General features: G+C 34.6%; 1 protein-coding gene and 1 long non-coding RNA gene across 2 annotated transcripts; one reads left to right on the top strand and one right to left on the bottom strand.

Annotated features, from left to right (window-relative positions):
* The first annotated feature begins 259 nt into the window (after positions 1-259).
* Positions 260-6,943, top strand: LOC140981172 (uncharacterized). The gene is made up of 16 exons (XM_073447474.1): positions 260-582; positions 783-977; positions 1,543-1,617; positions 1,712-1,879; positions 2,057-2,220; positions 2,324-2,539; positions 3,001-3,127; positions 3,312-3,500; positions 3,753-3,839; positions 4,010-4,170; positions 4,625-4,744; positions 5,721-5,946; positions 6,058-6,117; positions 6,188-6,361; positions 6,470-6,579; positions 6,693-6,943. The coding sequence occupies exons 1-16, from the start codon at positions 283-285 to the stop codon at positions 6,856-6,858; spliced, it is 2,538 nt and encodes an 845-aa protein (XP_073303575.1). The 5' UTR covers positions 260-282; the 3' UTR covers positions 6,859-6,943.
* A 3,931-nt stretch (positions 6,944-10,874) lies between these two features.
* Positions 10,875-11,716, bottom strand: LOC140981487 (uncharacterized). Its single transcript, XR_012176089.1, has 2 exons — positions 11,522-11,716; positions 10,875-11,371 (listed from the first exon to the last, which is right to left on the bottom strand). It is a non-coding gene; the product is annotated as an uncharacterized lncRNA (long non-coding RNA).
* Positions 11,717-21,612: the final 9,896 nt, after the last annotated feature.

The following is a 21,612-nucleotide window of genomic DNA, read 5'->3' as shown; positions in this document are numbered from 1 at the left end:
AGACGAATATATTACACATGGTTTACCGGGTTTACTCACTGCGCATCGAATTAAACCACTGTGGCTCCATGTCATAAAAAAACCTACCATGATCAATTTTTCTTATTGTTGGCGGTATGACTTTCTAAAAAATACACACACACTATGTCAAAACTATAGTGCCCCCAACATTTGATTGTTGTTTCTCAAATAAATAGAGAAGATCACACCTATTTTGTGAGGCCCAATGGCATAAAGTCCAGATACCCAATATTTTTATTTACTAGTGGCCCAAGAGGTAACATGGGTCCAGGCCCACAAGAATCGGGGGCATTTGATTCTAGCATTGTGGTCACTGCCCAGTCTACTTCAAGACGACGAACGACCGAATTTCAGCTTCTTGTTCAATCAATTCGACGCAGCATGAAAATAATTAGGATTTTCGGTTTGTTGGGAATCTTATTGTGCTTGAAATCAGCAGAATCTGCGCCTCAGGCGTATCGCAGAGATCCTGGTCATCCAACGTGGCACCATGGAGCATTTCAAGATGTTAGGGATTCCGTTCGATCTGATGTTCGTCAGATGCTTCACTCTCGCGCTGAGGTACAAAGTCGCGTATTTATTTTTTTTTTATGTACCTGTACGTCTATTTGTGAATAGATTGAGGTACTCAGTGGGTAATTTTATTCAAAGAATGTTGTTTCACATTTCAGGTTGGGAATTGTGCTCTAATAATGTTCTGTGCTATGATATATGGGTGTGGGGGTGATCTTATTCTCCTTAAATCATTTGTTCTCTTGCAGGTTCCATTTCAAGTGCCTCTTGAAGTAAATGTAGTCCTTATTGGCTTCAATGGTGATGGAGGCTACAGATATACCATAGATTCCCATAAGTTGGAGGAATTTTTGAGAGTTAGCTTTCCATCTCACAGACCCTCATGCTTAGAGACTGGCCAACCAATTGATATTGAACATCACATAGTCTTCAATGCATTTCCGGTACCTATTCACCTTTCTTGGATATTTGTGCACCTTGCTTAATGTTGTGTTTGATTTTGTGCTTGTTGATGTTTGTTCGTTTTTTCAATATCACAAAACAAAAATCCCAGATAGTATTTTTGAATCGCTCTGCCTTTTTATCACATTCAACATGAATATAGCAACCAAGCAATCTGCTTAATCAAAACTTTGGTTAGGTTTTCTACTTACCCCTACCATGAATAAAAACCAATCCAAACCAGCTCTTTGGTTAGGTTTTCTACTTACCCCTACCATGAATATGTTGTTGTGCTTGAATGAACAATGAATTTTGGTTGGTTAATTGTAAAACTAATCCGTACCATAGTCGACTAAAAACCAATCGAAACCAGCTCTTTGGTTAGGTTTTCTGCTTACCCCTGCCATAAATATGTTGTTGTGCTTGAATGAACGACGACTTTAGTTGACACTATTTTCCCAAAGATTAGACTTAGAGGTTTCACCATTTAGTAACATTTTTGGGAATGAAAGTTGAGTTAACAGCTTTTGGCTTCTGACAACTTCTCACTTTCACTTCTCACTATAGGCTGGACAGCCAGAATTGATAGCATTGGAGAAAGCTATGAAATTAGCCTTGACTCCTGCTGGCCATGCAAGAGAGGTGACACTTATGTGTTAATATCATTTCTTAATTTTAGAATTACTGTTATATTTTTTATTTTGGATGAAATTTTTATTTACTTTCTAGTTTATAGGCCGATTTTGGCAGGCAAGTACCTTTGTTTGAGGTGGAAGCTACTACTGTTGAACCAGAATTTTTGAAGCTGTATGCTTACCTGTTTGATTTAGAAAATGCGGGATACCAAGTTGAAGAAATGGATAGACCCTGGCCAAATGCAATTTTTGTTGTTAACTTTGATAAGGTACATTATAGTTGAATCTTTATTTTTCCCTACACTGATTTAGCTGAGGCGATGTTGTGTATAAAATGTTGCTCCTTGTATATACTTTGGAGAAATTAACTTTGTTTTTTTCAACAAGCTGAAATTTTTCAAAGATTCTCGTGTTATCGAAATCCAATTTTTTCTTATTCTTTACAGGTCCGAATAGATCCTAGAAACAAGGAGCTTGATCTTGATAGTTTAATGTATGGCAAAATCACAAATCTAAACGAGGATGAGATGAAGAAACAAGAGGGAGATTACATTTATAGGTACCGTTACAATGGAGGAGGTGCGTCTCAGGTTTGGCTTGGATCTGGCAGGTATAACGAGTTCTAGGTTACCTGCAAATCTGTTCGATTAGTAACTATTGTCTTCTGTGGTGTGATTCTAAAGTTTCTATTGCTGCTTGGTTGTAAAACCCAGGTTTGTTGTGATTGACCTGTCTGCTGGTCCTTGCACTTATGGTAAGATTGAAACTGAAGAAGGAAGTGTCAATCCTAAGACATTGCCTCGATTACAAAGTTTAGTGTTATCAAGATCAGGCACAGTTGATGAGCAGTCTGCTCATGATATTTTTGTTGGACAACTAGCTGCTCTGCTCGCAACTACAGTAGAGCATGTCATAGCCCCAGATATTAGGTATGTTAGTCTTATATGCAATAAAAAGTCTAGTTATTATACTTTTCTGGCTTCAAATTGGTGTCTGTGTTAACTATATAACTGCATCTAGATGCAATGTGTATCAGAACAAATTTACTTGGTACTTAAATGATCGAAGAATGTTTTATTCATGAAGCTAATGTTGATATATTTTGGTATGCTAGAACCAATATCAATCTCCCCGCTCATGATTGGGGTCTCTTTTATGCGAGTGACTCCCTTATGGCCAAATGACCAAGTATCTTATTAATCGAAGACCTGACATAAATTTCCTCTGTGACTGCCTAATGTGTAATGTATTTTCTGCTTAATCAAACTGTGATATTTCAATCATCTGGTATCACTTATTGTTCCTTCATTTTCAATGCCTCTATTGGAATTTTTTGCTGCTTGCGTCTTGCCTCTCTTTTAATTGATAATTCGCATTGTACTGGGATCAGGTATGAAACTGTTGATATGACTACCAGGATCCTCGTACCTATCATTGTTCTTCAGAATCATAACAGATACAATATCTTGGTGAAAGGCCATAATTACAGTGTTGATGTCGATGCCATTGAAGCTGAGGTGGGATTTCCTCCCTGATCTTCCATTCATGTTCTGTAGTTTCTGTTTCTAGAATTGGTTTAAATAAGCTGCATTTAGTATGCACTATGCATCTTAAGGTTTTTTATTTTCATAGACTAACAAGAATCTAGAAAATTTGTTTTCCTTGAATGTAGTTTTATTGTGTTGCCATCATTATTTTCAGGTTAAAAAAATGGTTCACCAAGGTCAGGAAGTTGTAATCATTGGCGGTACTCATGCACTACATCGTCACGAAAAGTTATCCATCGCTGTGTCAAAAGCAATGAGGGGTCATTCTCTTCAAGAAACGAAGAAGGATGGGCGTTTTCATGTTCATACAAAGACATATTTGGATGGTGCTATTCTTAAGGAGGTTTGTTCCTCAGTTGTAATCTACAGTTATATTTGATTCTATGCATTATGATCTAAAATGCATCATAACTGTCGTTGAATGTTGACTTACTTGGAAACTGTGATTGCAGGTTCTACACGTGTTTTATTTGATTTAATTTCCTTCCCACGCACATACTTGTGACTGCTTTTTAGTTTGTACTTTTCTTCAATAAATTTTAACCGAAAAGGCGAAAACTAATCTTGGTACCTTCTATTTTCTTTGTAATTGCAGGAGATGGAACGATCTGCTGATGTGCTTGCTGCCGGTTTACTAGAGGTGTCTGACCCAACTCTTGCGAGTAAATTTTTTCTTCGCCAGGTTGGTTTTACTATTTTATTAGGGAACATTTGTCATATGCTTTAAACTGTTGTCGGGATCTCCACTCTGACCATCCTTTTCTCAATTTATCATGTTTCGCTGTGTAGTATTCTTTCTTTTTACTACTTTCCCATGTATTTTGTTCCTGAATATTTGTCTCTCTTTGTCAGACCTGGACAGATGAGACTGTTGAAACTGGTGATTCCATACTAAAGCATAAACCTCTTTGGGCATCTTATAATTCAAAGCTTCAAAAGGGTAGTAAAAGGGGATTAGGAAAAAAGAAACAAGGTGACCTGTACCGAACTTATGGAACTAGAGTTGTTCCAGTGTGAGCAAATTCATCCTGCTCATCTATTTTCGTGTACAATTTATATGTTCGAGTGTTGATTATCTTCTCTGCTATAGGTTTTGATGACACAGTTATCCTGGAGGACATCGATTTATTTCATAATTTTCAGATAGTTGAATATCTTTTGGGGTTTTACTGTTATTTATGTCACAATCTTTACAGGATGATCAGTCTCTTTAATTTTGATATATCAATTATTCTATAAATTTAAGTGCATTCTGCAAGTTGTAAAGATTTATAGCATTAATTAATTCAGTTCTTTAAATGTAAAGAGGAACGTCTTGATTTAGCTGTCATCCTATATAATGCTTCATTGTTTGGTTGTCAATTTTATTAATATTTTCATGACAAATAAATCCTTCTCAGAAAAGCATTTTTTGTTTCATCCAATAATATTTCTGATAATCAATAACCGATGTGTTCCTAATTTCAGCTTTGTCCTGTCATTGGCCGATGTGGATGAACACCTTATGATGGAGGATGATAGTCTTGTATGGACAAGTAATGATGTAGTTATTGTGCTTCAGCATCAAAGTGATAAGATTCCTTTAAGGTAATAAGGTTAAAACTATTATTTCACTCCTATGGTTTTAGAGATGGATTTGTTATTCAGCTACAACTTGTGTGGAATGGTGGAAGTTATGAAGTGTGAAAACATACTGATTTTATCCGGTTTGATGTTTGATCCGTTGATCCTTGAATGGCTCTTGTTGTTAATCTCTCAAAGGTTTACTCTTTTTTACTGTTGGTGGGTCTCTTGTGTCCTTCGGAAAGGACTCAATGATGTTTACCAGAATTGCACATATTCGTAACTTTATGCTCTCCTTGACTTGAAACTGTTCACCTGCTAGCAATATTACAATTTACTGAAATTTCTTTGCTCCTGTCACTCGGTGCACCTGCCCCCATACAAACTTTCTCTCTCTCTTTCTTGCTGCTCTCCTTTCTCTTTTAGCTTTGTAAGCTCTTTAGCTAGTAATTAATTAGTACTTTAGTTTCTAAGCTAGGAGACCTGGGCTTGGGAATTCAGTTTTATTAGTGATGGAGTAGGCAGGGTGGGAGAGTATGCATCATATGAGGAAGTATGGCATCGATTGAATCTCGAGCTAGTCCCATTCACTTTCTTAGTGAAGGAATGGTAGAACTGGAAGGGTAGACAGATATTGAGCAAAAATACCTCATGCACAAGCTTAAACTTTACTCCTAAAATTCTATTCCACCCTTCCTCCAAAAATACAAAATTATATTCCACTTACTTCCGTAGTCTTAATTGCAAGGAAGAAGGATATGAGTAGTTTTACCTGTAGCTCCATCCCCAGAACCCCATCTCTCATCATCCATCAATATATCCTGTGCCGGACCAGTCAGAGCATAGACCAGGATTTTGAACCAATGTCATCTCTAAAATATTGACCATGTCACTGCATTCAATCAATGCTGCTAAGGATGCTCTCTTTGTTTTCATTGAATCATGGGATAGCAGGAATTTGAGAATTTATAACATCTTTTTTCCGTTCTCTGTTGAGCAGTTATGTTTCGGAGCTGGAGAGAAGACATGCCGAACCGTCAGTAGCACAGCGACATATATTAGCTGGGCTGGCCTCTGTTGTGGGTGGATTGAGTGCTCCATATGAAAAAGCTTCTCATGTCCATGAGAGGCCTGTGGTGAATTGGCTCTTGGCAGCTGGTTGCCATCCGTTTGGGCCATTTTCAAACACATCTCAGACTAGTCAATTGCTTCAGGATGCGGCATTGGTAAAAAAACCTTACCTTTTTTTTTTCTCTCTCTAAACATTACTTTTTTAGAGAATATTGACTGGAGTCCGTGTATTTCTAAGAACTTACAAATATTAAATTTTTCTGCAGAGGAACATTATATATGCCCGTGTTGATTCTGCTCTTCATCGAATTCGAGATACGTCAGAGGTGGTTTTACAATTATCAGTCGTTTTTCTTTTCCTTGAATTTTTTTATCAGTAACTTGTACTTTTGCCAGTCTGTCCAAGCATTTGCTGCTGAGCACTTGAAAACTCCTCTTGGGGAACCAGTGAAGGGTAAAAAGAACAAGTCTAGCACCGAACTTTGGCTGGAGAAATTCTACAAGAAGACAACCAATCTACCAGAACCATTCCCTCATGAATTAGTTGAAAGATTGGAAAAGTATTTGAATGTAAATTTTCTCTCTCCCTCTCTGTCTAACTTGTGTGTGTTTGTATTATCATAATGCTTGCTAACATTTACATGTTTTTGATGCTTAAATGTTTTATTATACATTCAGAGCCTCGAGGAGCAGCTCGTAGACCTTTCGTCCTTGCTATATGATCACAGACTACAAGATGCCCACTTAAACAGTTCACAGATTCTTCAAAGCTCAATCTTCACCCAGCAGTAAGTTCCCTAACCATTTTATTGCGACACCATTTTGATTTATTTTTCCGTCGTCTGTTCATTCTTTCTGAAATGGGGAGATATTTTCACTGATCCTTGCATGTAACATACAGGTATGTAGAGCATGTTTTGACAAGTGAAAGGGAGAAAATGAAATGCTGTAGTATTGAATACAAATTCCCTACACACTCTTCCCAAAATTACATCTACGCTGGGATTCTTTTAGCTGGATTTTTTGTATATTTTGCTGTAATCTTCTTCGCATCTCCCGTGCGCTGATCTCGTCAGCTTGTTTAATCAGTAGGCATATTTTTGTAATGTAAAAATATTCATAAATTTTGTTAAGAGATGTTTGATCCTCTAATTACAGCACTTAATTAACGACGTAGAAGTATGTATATTCGCTATTACATATACAATCTACGGAACAAAAAATGACACAATTGACATGTTAGAACAGAAATTTGAGGAGTAAAGGATAGCAATAATCTTAAACCATATGTTTCACACTTAATTAATAAGCTTATTATCTAAAATAAACATAATTTTCTAAAATAAATATCAATTTTCATATAAATCTTGATTCACTCACTTCCTTGTTTATAATATTAATGTTTTTCACTTGTTCAGTTTATAAAATGGTAAAATTACTGTTTTCCATTTTACCATTTGGTTAGTGGAAGTCAATATTAAGTAATTATAATTTAATAAGTGGAGCACTCAAATATGCAATTAAAGCTCCAGAAAAAATCAAACATGGCTAAAATTATTGATAATAACGTGGTGCAAATTTTTTTTTTTTGGTTGATAATCATATGTTTCCTTATTGGGAAGCAGTGCGAATCCTAATTAAAGCACTATAATTTCTAGGTTCATCTATGGGCAATATTTATTATGGGTCGGATTGAACATTAGATCTATATCCATAGTCTAAAATAATATTTTGACATAAATAAAACTTTTCCATAGGTCAGGTCGAACATGAGAACTATTTCACAAAATTGACTCATGAAATGATCTTATAAGAGTTTTTTTTAGTTATTTAAGCTATAAAAATATCTAGACTTTTGTGTACTTTCATTGGTTTGAAATGGTAGGTAGAGTGATGTACAAATAATTTCATTCATGTTAAAATATTAGGTCATTGTGCAAACACCCATAGTGGTACAAACCACTCAATAGGGGGGTGGGAAATGAGTTCAAATCCATGTTAAAGAAAAACCCGCATCCTCGTTGTAGTGAAAAAAAATTATGTTATTGCACAATCTACATGTTAAAAAATAGCTTCTCTAAAGGATTTAATAAAGATCTACATGATAAAGTTTTAATATAATTAGAACCAAATCCACCGTTTTTTTTTTACAAAAATAACCATTACGTTAATTAAATTGTTATGATCGGTTTGAGACTTCTTAAAAGTGCTTCAAGATTAAGTTAGCAATCGATGAAGCTATTTTTGTTTTATCTGAATTGATCAATTTAATAACTTATATACAAAGAGCAGAAATAACTTGAGCTGATACAACTGATATTATTGTCAAACTGATAACAAAACATGAAAATAAATGTGTGTGAGAATTAATCATGTAAAAATAGATAAATGAAAATAATTTTCTTTCTGAAATTTCGAGGATCAAATCCCTCTACATCCTCTTCCTCCGTATCCGAAATGTTCAATTAGAAGACTTTTATTTATACAAGTCTATCTACAAATTCACTCCTATTCAGAACTCCAAGTACACTCAGTCAGATGGGAAGACAAGCCTTAANATACTAACATATGGATTCCTATTTGCTTGAGATACTCAACATCCATGGTAATTCAAGAACTTGGTACATTCTGATAATGTTGACACTCAATCACTTACTTCTTCTTAGAGATATTTTCCTTTTCTGGCATCATCATTTTCAATCGTCTTAATCTTTTTGAGTCTCAGTGTAATTATATGTTAAAAGCTGATGCTCTTTGTCTTTGACTGTAATTTCATTTAATAATTTTTTGTTTTGCATTAATTGACTATTAACTTTATAAAATAAATCGTGCTTTTTTGAACATGTTGGTTGGAACTGATGATCTGTCTTGGATAAATTTATGACTTATCAATTCTTTGTTTAGATTAAATTATAATATCTATTATAAATGTTGGGGAATTAGAGTTCTCAGAAGTAATTGAAACAAGAAAAGCAGGGACAAAATTATTTAAGTTTAAGTCGGAGAAAAGAACAAACTTATGTTGAATTTGGATTGATAAATTTGGAACTTTAAATTTCAAATTCATTGGTTTGTTTGGGTAAATCCACTTAAAAATGAATTTCTAATTCCAACGAGTTATTTTTTTGAGTCATTGTAATAGTTTTCAAATCCATCTCAATATAAAGTTATTTCAAATCCTTCATTCAAATATTTCTCAAATCCAAATCGTCCCATCCAAAGCAACCTCAGTACTTATAATATCATAATCTCATATATAGATGTGAATCATAATAACTTAAAAATAGAAAAATATCAAACTAGCTAGTTGACAAAGCATTTAAAAGCTTAAATATTTTCTACCCTGTTTATGTTTTTCCTTGACATATTTTTGAAAAAAAATTAAATTGAGAAATATTGTTTAAAACCGCATTGAAATCCCAAGTAATTAAAAAATTTGTGATTAAAAATATTTATAGCACACAATTAGATTTTTATATCCCGAGATTCTAGTAGAGAAGAAGTGTGACAGATTATGATACTCCCTCTTAAACACAAAAGGTAGCTAGCATATTAAGAACACTACATTAATCTCTAAATTATACTCCGATCATAAACTCAAAAAAAGAAGAAGAAAAGAACATACCATTAATTCTAGTTATTAACTCAGATAAAAGTCATATCCTTAGTTGCAGCTCATGCATATCGTCAGGCATGGATCGAAAACAGACATCACTGGTTAATGGCAGCTTGCATCAGATCAATATAACCTCGCAATAATCTGTTTATGCTCAACGCATGCAACGTACACCATGCACGACCGTACACGATGAAACCATGCTAAGAACTTGCCAATTTTTCATAAAAAACCATCCAACACATGAAAACAATGCATGTATACATATACATTGTTCGGGGAATTTACCTACGACCTATGAATATCCATGTGCTGCGCGCGCGAACTTCTCGGGTAGAATTTTTCGTTAACAACATCAACATTTAGTTTCACACAATGTGGAGGAGGAGCATGCATGCAATTTCCTAGTATGAAGATTAGCAGATTTGCCAGGTTTTCCTTGTATGTTCTATGGCCATCCTAATTGCCAACAATGGCATTGAATATTAAACATCTTTCGGAATAGGATTTCTGTTAGGATAATTTTTGGACTTGCATATTCAAAATTAAATGTGCATATCTAAAATTGATCTATTAAGGTTTAAATTTTTCGCCCGGAGTTCGCTCCTAGAAATATAACCATCCCTGCCCCCTCACGTCAATCCCACGAGCCTCTTATCCATTATCATTGACTCACGGCGGGGGAGCAAATCCAAATAGAAAAACTCACATGATGAAAAGGATATCATTATCTTCTCATATGGATTAAAATGTGTAGATACCATTAAGAGATTTTAAATTTATTGAGGGACCAAATTGAAAATAAATGACACTTATTTTATTATAAGTAGGGTTATAGTCCTTAAACGTGGAGCACTATGCTCTACAGACCACAATACGTAGAAAACTGTATTTATTCTACATATTTCTCTAAACAACCTTAATGTTTGGAAGTTCCATACTACTTGATCAGATTTCTCAAGATAATGGATTTATGTACGCTTCGTGTTATTGTTTTTCAGTTATTGATTCTCGATAATCCAACATAAAGATCAGGTGGATTTATTCTATCAAGGCAAATTATCAATCTAACAATTTCTACTTACAAAAGTGTATGCATACTTCAATGTTCTTATACAGAAATAATATCGCAAAACTAGGAAGGACCTGAAAAAGCTACATAAACAAACTCGGTGTCGAAAGATTTGCCCTAAAAATAGATTGATTGCTGGCATGAGGAACTACTAGGAATTGGTTGGAGACTTCAAAATGTTTACAGTAATAAATATTACATATTAGGGAAATCATAATCCTTATATGTTTGTCTGTGTTCGGAATTTTGATTTTATGTTGTCAAAATTAAAAATTTATAACGTAATGGACAAATATCGCAAAGAAACCACGTCTAAGCAAGAGATGCCAGAATATAGTTCATCAATTAACCATAGCAAGTAGTTCAAATCACGAAACCAGGCAGAACATACGGCGTATATACGATCAGTTGGCTCTCTATATTATGAACTCAAGCAAACCTCTGTATATGTCTTACATGTTATAAAGTACCCATGTCACGATTTATTAGTTCGGGGCGAATTTTACAGCGATAGGAAGACGAGAATCACTAACGTACTAGAGACATTGGTATTATATATCTAAAACATGCAAGCACACTATGTAGTTAAATTAGACACAAACACCCCTATATATATATATATATCGTGAAAGACATACAGAAAACATATGGTCTTTAATGGTGAATGGCTGGTTTATCTGCACCACCATAGCTATGATGAGTGTTGTCCTGGCCACCAAATGTTCCTTCGTCACGTGACACAGAAACAACATCGTTTCCATCACTTTTCTGACTTAGAAGGTGACGATTCTTGATAGGAGGCATAATCATAGTCGCATGAGCTTGGAAACTTGCAAGTATGAGTGCACAAGCAAGGAGGAGAGAAATCACCAACTTCATGATTAAGAAGAACCTGCCAAGGAAAAGGATTAATTAGAGGAATATATCAGATCATGTGGAACTAAACACTATTAAAATCGTGAAATTCCATAGATATATGTAAATACATATCTTAGATAAGAAAAAAAGAGCTTTACAGATATACATATGATTCAAGAAGTACCAATATTTATCTTTCTGTTGTTAGGTATTCGATCTTATATTGCTTTCTGGATGTAAGGAAATTAACTCTACAAAATTCACATTATATAGTGAACATTAGTTTCTGTGTTACAGATATATATTAGTAGCAGACGATGGTAAAAACACTAGAGAAACAAAAATTTACTTAGTGGAGCATGCACTCAAATTACTTTCTGCATATATGTAAGAATTAAGATATCTTGATCTATATTTATTAGTGCATATAAGATTATCCTGATAGTGTAATAGGGAATTAATACTTTATGTGGTCTATTGATTTGTAAAATTATTGGTTTTGATACGGTCACTTTTAATTCTTTATTATTTTGATCTAACTGTTGATGTGAAATCATAAACGTCAACAATTTATGATGACACGTCAATATTTTCTGATGCTACGTCACGACTCCGATGAACTAGGACCGAAAGATTAAGTTAGTGCACCAAATAGGAAAAATTAGTTAAAATAGTTTTTTTCCTAGTGTAATATAGTTATTGGTTTTGGCACTAATAATGATGTAATTCTATAATGCTGAATATAATTAGAAAGAGATGGACGATATAAACATTTTTATATCCAAAAAAACCAATAGAATAAAATATTTTTAATCAAAACCCAATCCATGCACCTAGTTTATGCAATAATTATCCATTGGATCAATTAAATGTTAGAAAACTAAAGCAACTGGTATTTAGAGTTGGAATTAAGATATATTAAGAGAAAAAGGAAAAAAAATCACTTAAAATAGAAAACAACAAATTAACTAGCTGATTAAGCAACTTTCATCAACCAAGCCTAAGGTAACTCCAATAATTGAATCTTATTATTTTGTGATCCATATTTTTTTTCAAGAATTTTTTTGATCAACATTTCACCAAATATAATATACATTCCTAAATTATCCGCTCTTATGTTCATTCCGGTAATTATCTCATTAACTTTCGGCCGAAATATTAGATTTTGATATAATTAGTTTTTTAGCATGTAAATTTGGTGGAGTTGGTAATTTTTGATAGGTTATATTCCATAAAATTTCATAGAAGAGAAATTTTGAGGGTTCCTTTTTATAATATTTTTGGGAAAATTAGGAAAAATTATATATTTTTTGTCATGCACTCCATTCACGTTCTCAGTCTACTAATGTGTACATATTTTCAATTTTAGTCATTTTTCACTGAAGTACTGGCGTGTCATCGAACTCTTCATCAATAACTGGGGGAGCGGGAGCTTAAACAATTTTTGGTGACACATCATCATTTTTCTGATGTGACGTTAACACTAGAACTAAATATGATGTTGCAAGTTCCTCTCTGAAGTTGCTATACTTTAATTAGCTCGAGAACTAAATTAGCAGGTAAATCCATTTCATTTCTCTACGTGAGTCATCAACCACCATACGTCGTTTAATTTGCAGTACGTAGTACGCATTTCAATCATCAAACTTTCCGCCAGGTTAGCTGTTTTGATTAGTTTTATTTCATTTTTTTGAAATTTTTCTTTGGAATAATTAATGTTATTTTCAACATTTTATCTCGATCAACAAGTTGCATCATCAACTTTTTAATGAGATAGGAACAACAAACAGAAGAACCAAGATCTGCGTTTCACATATTTTCTGGGAATAGCTTCCACCATTTAAATTTGCGGAGCAAGAAATATGGCTCGGGCTAATTTTAAACTCTAAAATCTTTTAATATTTTAAATTGATCTACCTGGGCTAATATCATATTATTCCAAAAGTATACAAAATTTACATATAAATTTGATAAAAAAAGTTGGGCCCGGGCTAAAGCCCGGGTATACATACATGTTGCTCCACCACTGACCATATGAATTTTTTACTTCTAGTATTTCTGTCTAACGTACTGATGTTCTTTCTTCATGGTAAAAACCCCCTTAATTTTCTCTTTTATTTTGTTTAATAAAACTTTGCCGTACCCAACTTTTTTTTTCTTTTTTCAAAAAAGATCATGATTAAATTGATGGTAGCACACTCGGTAATGTTTGGATATGCTAGAAATTCTGATTGACAAGAAAATTCTCATACGTCAAGTTGATGAACGGATTATATTAAGTAGAGATGTAGATGACATTTTGATAGCCACTAGACAAGTAATTATGACTAAAAATTTATAATTTAGGTTATTTTCTTTCTATAATCATGTATACCTACAAGCTACATATTCTTTTTTATATGCATGTTTAATTTATTTGTAATTAATGGGGCACTCAAATTCCCTCACAGTATATGTACAGTATGCAACATATATCAATAAAGATCAACACCTGAGAAGATTCTCGAGTCACAACTAATGATATTGGACATGTAAAGTCAAATTCAGATTTCATTTCGTTTTACGTGATCATTTAGTATTAATGATGGAGAATTGTATGTGCCTTCAGCATCATCAACTCTAAGGTTTAGCATATGATATATCAAAAAAGGATTTTTTTTTTAAAAAAAATACTGTCCTGAATTGGTCAAAATTTGATCTTAGTTTATTTTTTGTACATTTAATTCAATTTTCAACAAAATATTGACATGATTTCTGATCTTAATAACAAGACGTCATATATTGTAAAATTCTGATTATGTCACAACATTACCGAAGAACTTATACTTCTGATATGTTATGTTATTACTCAATCATTTTTCTAATTATATTATGTGAATTTTCTTTTCCAGTACAAACATGTTTATAATCACTCGTGATTATGCTTGAATGTAAGTATTACAAATTAAATATAATTAATGGCACATTGAAATCAATAGTTAACCTAGCTATCTTCCGCCAGCACTATTTCCGGCTAGTAAGTAATACTAATTCGGTTATGGTTGAAAATAATAAGTATGAAAAGGTGGTTAGAATTGTAAGATTGACCTTTGAATATATTTTTTTTCAGTTGTTTATTTAAAGGTTAGATAATATTGGAGATCATAAACTGCCTTTGCTGGAGAGCAGACGAACTCTCGATTTCATAAGTGGTATGGAGTCAATAATGTCACGTCCCAAAACCAGGATAGAGAGACATCCGACGTTATTTCACAATCACATAATCGTAAAACAACAAGTCTCGTAGTAAATCAAATAACCAATACCATGCAATATATTTCATAAAATAGATAATTGTCTTTACAATCGATTGAAATCAACAAAAATACAGAAACATACAATGATAAATAATAGATAAAGTAAAGCAATATTCTTTTTCTTCTTTGAATGAGGTTTCATCACCATCTCCAAAAGTGATCTTGTTCTTCTTATTCGACTTGTTCCTCATTCTCATTTAGGAATGAAGAGTAAATGATNTATATAAAATCATGAACACTCGAAAGTGTCGTGCCGAAGGAACATGTCGCAACAAGTGTTGGGAGAAGGAATAAGCAGAATGCGAAACATAGTACAAAATAATACATATAATAACATATATAGCTTTGAAACTCTTTTCGTATTCCATTGTGTGAACGATTATTATTACCCACTGCATCAAGGCCGTATAATGGTTATTCTTACTCACCGTGTTAGGGCCATATAACGATTATTTTTACCACCATGTCAAGGCCATAAAGATTTTTCAAAAATATATATTTTTACCATTTCAAATCAATTCGCAACAGTGCTGGAAACTTATTCATACTTTCAATGAACAAGTACATATATCCTTAATCGAACTTTTCAAGAATATCATAACCAAACAACAGTTTGATATTAAAACAATTCAAAGGTTCGATAACATAAATCAATAAACAGTTCGAAGAAAGGGCCGAAGAGAAGAGATGCCATATCATGATCAATCGATTTAAAACCCGTATATATTTTTTTAAAACGAAAAGCTTACTTACAAAGAATAAGTGTGACAAATTTCATATGTACCAAAACAAAACTCATTTACGAAATTATGCTCCAAAATTCGGAGGAACAAGCTGGAATTTAGTCACTAGAAATTCAGTCACTTTTCAGAGATGTTTGTGTCTAATTGAATTGTTGGATGGAGCTTAAGTTCGTACAACAGTTTCAAAATTAAGTGAATTAAATCGTGAACGGTGAGCAGTATCCGTTGGATTTGACTGAATTTGGATATGTATTCAAAACATAAGATAATATATTTGGAATGGTGGAGATTTGATTCGGAGCTCTGTAGAAACGAAAAAGAGTTCTGGACTGTGGCCTATATGGTGTGCTTTCTTTGTGCAAGGTGGAGGGTATTTATAGGGTACAGGGACAGCTGAAAGGCCATCAGATTCAAGGCCATTACTTCCTTTTTCAATGTCATTTATCTTCCACAAAGCGACAATTGCCTTGCTGGTTCATATGAGTCAAAATGACAATTAAAAAGGTGATAAATGGGTGAACAATGGCTGTTAAGTTTTGGCCCTTGTGTGTATTTCAAAATTTTGAATTTGATGGAGGAAAATGATTTGAAATTGTGTACGTGTATATGTATGTATATGACTGTTACAACTTGGTCCATAATGTGGATTTTAATATTGATCAAAAGATTTATTGATAATTACATCATTTAAAAAAATGTGTATCTATCATTGGTCTAGGCTTAATATATTTTTTAGCAAACCAAAAATACCCCTCTTCTCGAATTAATTTTTTTTTTATATTTTTATTTAATAAAAATTTCATAAAAATCTCTAATTTTTCCATACAATTTTTTTTAGATATATGTGCGTGTGTGTGTATTAGACATATTATTTGTTATGTCTATGATTTTTTTATATTTTATGATATATATATTTTATTTTAAAATTTTGTCATCCGTATTATAATTGTCGTAAAAATTTATATATATTCATGATGCATTGTATAATATTTAAGATGAATTTAAATCTAAATAAATTACACGGTAATTATAAATTGAGAAAGAAGAGATAATTTAACAATAAGTCATGTGAGATTCGTTGGGTAATTAAAAAATTCGAATAATTTGTCAATGTAGAATTATACTTTATTTTACGCTGAAAAAATGAAGGCAAATTTCTTTTGAAACAAAATGTAGGGAAATTTATGCATATACTTTAAACAGGTTTTATTCAATAATGCATACGTTACATAAAATAGTATTGCTGATTTTCAATAATCAGTAAATAACTCTCATATGCATTAATTTCATGGGCATTTTTATAGAAAAACTAATACTTCATTCGTTCTAAATATACAATTTGTTTGTTTTTCCATACAGATTAAAAATATAATCAAACAAAGTTTACAAATAAATTTATTATTTTATCCTTATTTAATTCATTCAAGAATTAAATGATTGTATATCTTTCCAAATTAAAACTTAGTTAATATGAGTATATTAGTGAAAAACAAAAACTAATACTAAATGTAGAAACTTTNTATATAATTGTATTAAACGTGAAACATTTGGTAATGGATCAATAAAATGAGAAAAGCAGTGGAAGGAACTACGTACGAGAGTCGTAATCGAGAGCTAGAGTAGCAAGTGTTTGTCTGCAAGCAGCCCCATTTTTCTCTCGAATGCAATGAGAAAGTCGAGCAAAGGTTGTGATGGAAACAGTTAACATATACATTGAAAAGGATGGAAGCTTGTGGTGCTATAGGGCATGGTGTTTAAAACTTTAAGTGCATCAACAACATTAGCTGCATCACAAATCGAGAATCCATTTGTCAAGGAAATATAACAAAACTCAACCGATCGACATAAAATTTTGGTTTTTGGTCGTGTAAATTGTCAAAGTTTTGTCTTTGTCAATTAGAAACAATAAATTTTTTGGTCCACTAGTCCAATTTCGAGTTTTAGTCTATAACTTGTCAAAATTTGATTTTGGTGCACTAACTTTGAAATTTTTGGCTATTTTTTGACCAATTGCAGACGTGATGCCGAACACGTTAGAAATTTCCTATTTTGCGCTAGCATTTTTCGATTCTACGTTAAAATTTTGCAGGGCCATATCAGTCTTTTTCGATGTCACGTAAGCACTTCGATGAAACAAAATTGATGATACCAAAAATTTCTCTGGGTCCTGTCGATAAGCGTAGTCTTCGAGGTCAGACATTTTTTTGTTGCCGAGCCCAAGGTCGAACTTTTTAACCATGCCGAGTGCGAGGTCGGACTTATTTTGTTTCCGAGCACGATGTCGGACTTTTTAACCATGCCGAGCACGAGGTCAGACTTTTTTTATTGACAAGCTCGAGGTCAGACTTTGTAACCATGCTGAGCGTGATGTCGGACTTAATTTTTATTCGAGCACAGGGTCAGACTTTTTAACCATGCTGAGCGTGAGATCACACTTATTTTTGTTGTCGAGCGCAAGGTCGAACTTTTTACCATGACGAGCACGAGGTGGGACTTATTTTTGTTAACGAGCGTGAGGTTAGACTTTTTAACCATATCGAGCATGATGTCATACTTATTTTTGTTGCCAATAGCGAGGTTAGACTTTTTTATAACCACGACGAGCTCGAGGTCGGGTGAGTATAATGTAAGTTCTAGTACTTTTAATGTCAGTGATCTATGTCTCTTTGATGTAGGTAATGATCAAGATTTGAGGACAAATTCTTTTGAAGAAGGAGAGGATGATGCAAGCATAGATGGACCTAGATGTGACAAAGCAACTGAGAAGGCATAAGACCAATTGTAATTGCCTCTAAGACCAATTATAAGAGGAAGAATCAAGAAGTTCAAATTGGCACTTCATGAACTCATTTTGTAAATCTGAGAAGCACCAACGTGCATGGATCCAAGGCACGATATATTTGGCATGCATGACAGTGATAGAAATTCGAAGGTTCTTGGGACTACATACTATCGAAAATATCAGACCGGTCAAGTCGAAGTTCTGTCCAAACATTGTTCGAAATTCAGGCAAAGTTCCATTCATTTTCAAGCCTATCGTCTTCATGTTTTTTTTCAAGATCAATCAAGTAAGTGGACTTGTGCTTTTTAAATATATGTATGTGTTCGAAAATATAATCGACATATTATGTTCTTTCAATTTGATATATGATTGTTTTGCTTTGTTTTTCTTCTATATATATGATCTTTGTGTTTATCTCACGCCTGAAATTTTCGTGACAAACAAATTGGCACGCCCAGTGGGACCTAATGCCTCCAAAGTGTACTGAGAAGAGTGAAGGAATTCCTCCATCAATGGGGAAAGGTCATCGCTCACAAGAAGAGTTTCAAGAAACTGATGCAGATGGAAGAACGGTGGAAAGGCTAGTACACCAGTTCGAAGAAGAGACTGTGAAGGAAGGAATTGATGTTTCTGGTGGTGGTGAGCCTTCGCTGAACTTTATGTTGGCCATGGAGAAAAATATCCGCAGTGACCTCAGAGAAATGACCCAAACTTTCGCTGCCGTTATGATGGAATTTGTGACAGAAGTGAAGGAATGGAGGAATTTTGCAAAAGGAGAGGCTGTTACACCAGAAAATGTTAAACTTCAAGAAACTGGCTTTAAATTGCTGAAAGATCAAGGCCAAGGATCAGGGGTTTCTCAAGCAGGTGAAAATCACCGCTTGGGGGAAACACTGATTCCTGAATCTGTCAAGGAAAGAAGATATACTCCTCCACACAAAAGGGAAGAGGAGTTGGGGTTGAAATACCAAAATTGCACTAACAGTAAACAAATTACTGGAAATATATTCTCCGTAACTTCTCCTAATTTACATCCAGGGATGTATGGTGATGGGGAAATGCGTGGGTATTCAGTGCCAGGTTCGGGGAATAACACTCGAGGGGCAGTCTATAATCCTTAACAGTTACGACAAACTCCAGTGTTGGATTTTGAGATGGTACGTGATGTTATTCAAGAGTTGTATGGTCCAGGAGTGAGGCCAATCAACCGACCAGAATTCCATAAACCATACCCTGATATTGTGGATCGTGACAACCCTTATCCAAGAGGATACCGTATTCCAGACTTCATGTTATACTCCGGGGAAGATGGTCAATCTAGCGTGGAACATGTGGCCGGGTTTACAATTCAGTGTGGGGAATTAGCAAATTTGGAAAACTTTTCTAATTACAAGCTACGTTTGTTCCCAAATTCCCTGACCAGCACTGCTTTCACGTGGTATGCAACGTTGCCTCGGAACTCTATTATGACTTGGCATGATATGGAGCGTCAGTTCCATACACAATTCTTCAGAACAATGCCTGAGATTAGTATAGCGGAATTGTCAAGGGTGGTCCAAAAATCGAGGGAATCTGCTAATGATTTCATTTGTAAATTCAAGAAGCTGAGAAGCAGATGCCGAGTTTTCCTTCCCGAATCAGAATATGTGAAGATGGCACAACGAGGACTCGATTTCGAGCTTAAAAAAGAAATTCCAAGGGATGGAATTCCGCGATTTTTATGAACTTGTTGCCAAGGTATCAGAGTATGAAGAATTGTTATGAGAGGAGAGTCATAAAAGAAAGTCTACAGTGGGATTTTATTTCCAGGAAGTGGAGGAAGTTGCATTGGCAGAAGTAGCAAACTCCGGATCACGTATTGTCCCTTTCTTGAAACGCAAAAGTGAAGAACTGTCCAAGAAAAACATTCCTCCAGTGCAAACACCCTATACTTTCGATGCATCAAAGACAGAGGAAATTTTCGATCACTTAGTGAAGGAAAAGTTTATAACATTCCCCCCAGATCACAAGCTGCCCACTAGGGAGGAGTTGAAAGGAAGAGATTATTGTAAGTATCACAATTCCTTCAACCATAATACTAATGCTTGTTGGGCTTTAAAGAATGTCTTGCAGGAAAGAATCAACAAGGGGGTCCTGAAATTTCCGGAGAAAAAAGAAGCAATGATAGTGGATGAAGATCCTTTTCTCCCGGTAGCCAATGTGAACATGAGCAGTACTGACTTGCGCTTCTTGATCAACGAGAGGAGAAGGAGTGGAAACAGGGACATGTCCATTAGGCCAGGAATTACTATGAAGAAGTGTTGGGTGCCTCGGAAAATGATGTTTGAGGTTAAGGAGAAGAAAATAAAAACTTTTCATGGGAAAGATTCTCGCTATTACATTGGGGAGAATACGCTTTATACTTGGAGAAATATGAGGTATGACAGGGAATCCATGGCCAAAAGGTCGGAGAACCAGTACCTCAGAAGGAACCCATGTTCTTGGTCGGTGAATGGCGAGAGAAGAAGTGATCGACAGTCGTTTCAGAAGATAATACAGAGGCCACCTCTTCTGAACTCCGATAAAAAATATGAAAAGAAATCTCGTTTTGTTGTTCCTCCCAGAGCAATCTCCGATGGTATATGGAAGCGGGTGGAACATCCAAAGTTCCCAAAACCTCTTTCTCGGACCCAAAAACGACGCATGTTGAGAGAAAAAGCTGTTGAGCGTAGATCTAAGTTGGAGGAGTCATTCAAAGAGAAGAAAAAATTTGGGAAGAAGGCTACTGAAGATAATGAGGAAGAAGATGATGACTTATTATCTGAAGAAGACAGTGAACCAGTCAAGAGTGCTACTTTTAAAGTGGGGCAGATTCTGGTTTCGTTTGAGTGTGCCACTGGAGCATTAATGCTGCCAGAGGAGTTTAAACGTAAAAGAACGTTGAATCCGATGTATTCACTGGAAATCAAAGTGGTACAGAATCCACTCAAACCGATATTTTGAATGAAAGAGTCAGTGTTCTTATCGATGGAGAGAAAAGAGTGTTAATGAAGCGACCCACCAACAAAATGACGAAACATATCAAACCACTCTACATTGTAGCGCACGTGAATGGAAAGTCATTGTTTAGGGTACTCATAGATAATGGGTCTGCTGTGAATATTCTACCCTACAGAATCCTTCAGAAGTTGGGGAAGAATGTGAAAGACTTGATCCCTACTGAAGTCTCTATGGCAGCTTTTACTGGGGAATCTACAAAAACTTTGGGAGTATTGCCAGCGAATGTTACTGTAGGATCCCTATTCTCGCTGTCATCCTTTTTTGTGGTCAATTCCAGTGCCAGCTTCCATGTTTTGTTAGGGAGAGATTGGATTCACACCAATCATTGTGTACCATCATCCATGCACCAGTTACTGTTGATGTGGAAAGGGGATGAGGTGGAAGTGGTACAGGCTGATTCACAGCCGTATCAGTC

The sequence above is a fragment of the Primulina huaijiensis genome, chromosome 7 (genome assembly GCF_012295235.1).
Source record: "Primulina huaijiensis isolate GDHJ02 chromosome 7, ASM1229523v2, whole genome shotgun sequence".
Classification (NCBI taxonomy): domain Eukaryota; kingdom Viridiplantae; phylum Streptophyta; class Magnoliopsida; order Lamiales; family Gesneriaceae; genus Primulina; species Primulina huaijiensis.
Note: the sequence above shows the minus strand (reverse complement) of the source record. Positions and strands in the feature narration are given on the sequence as shown.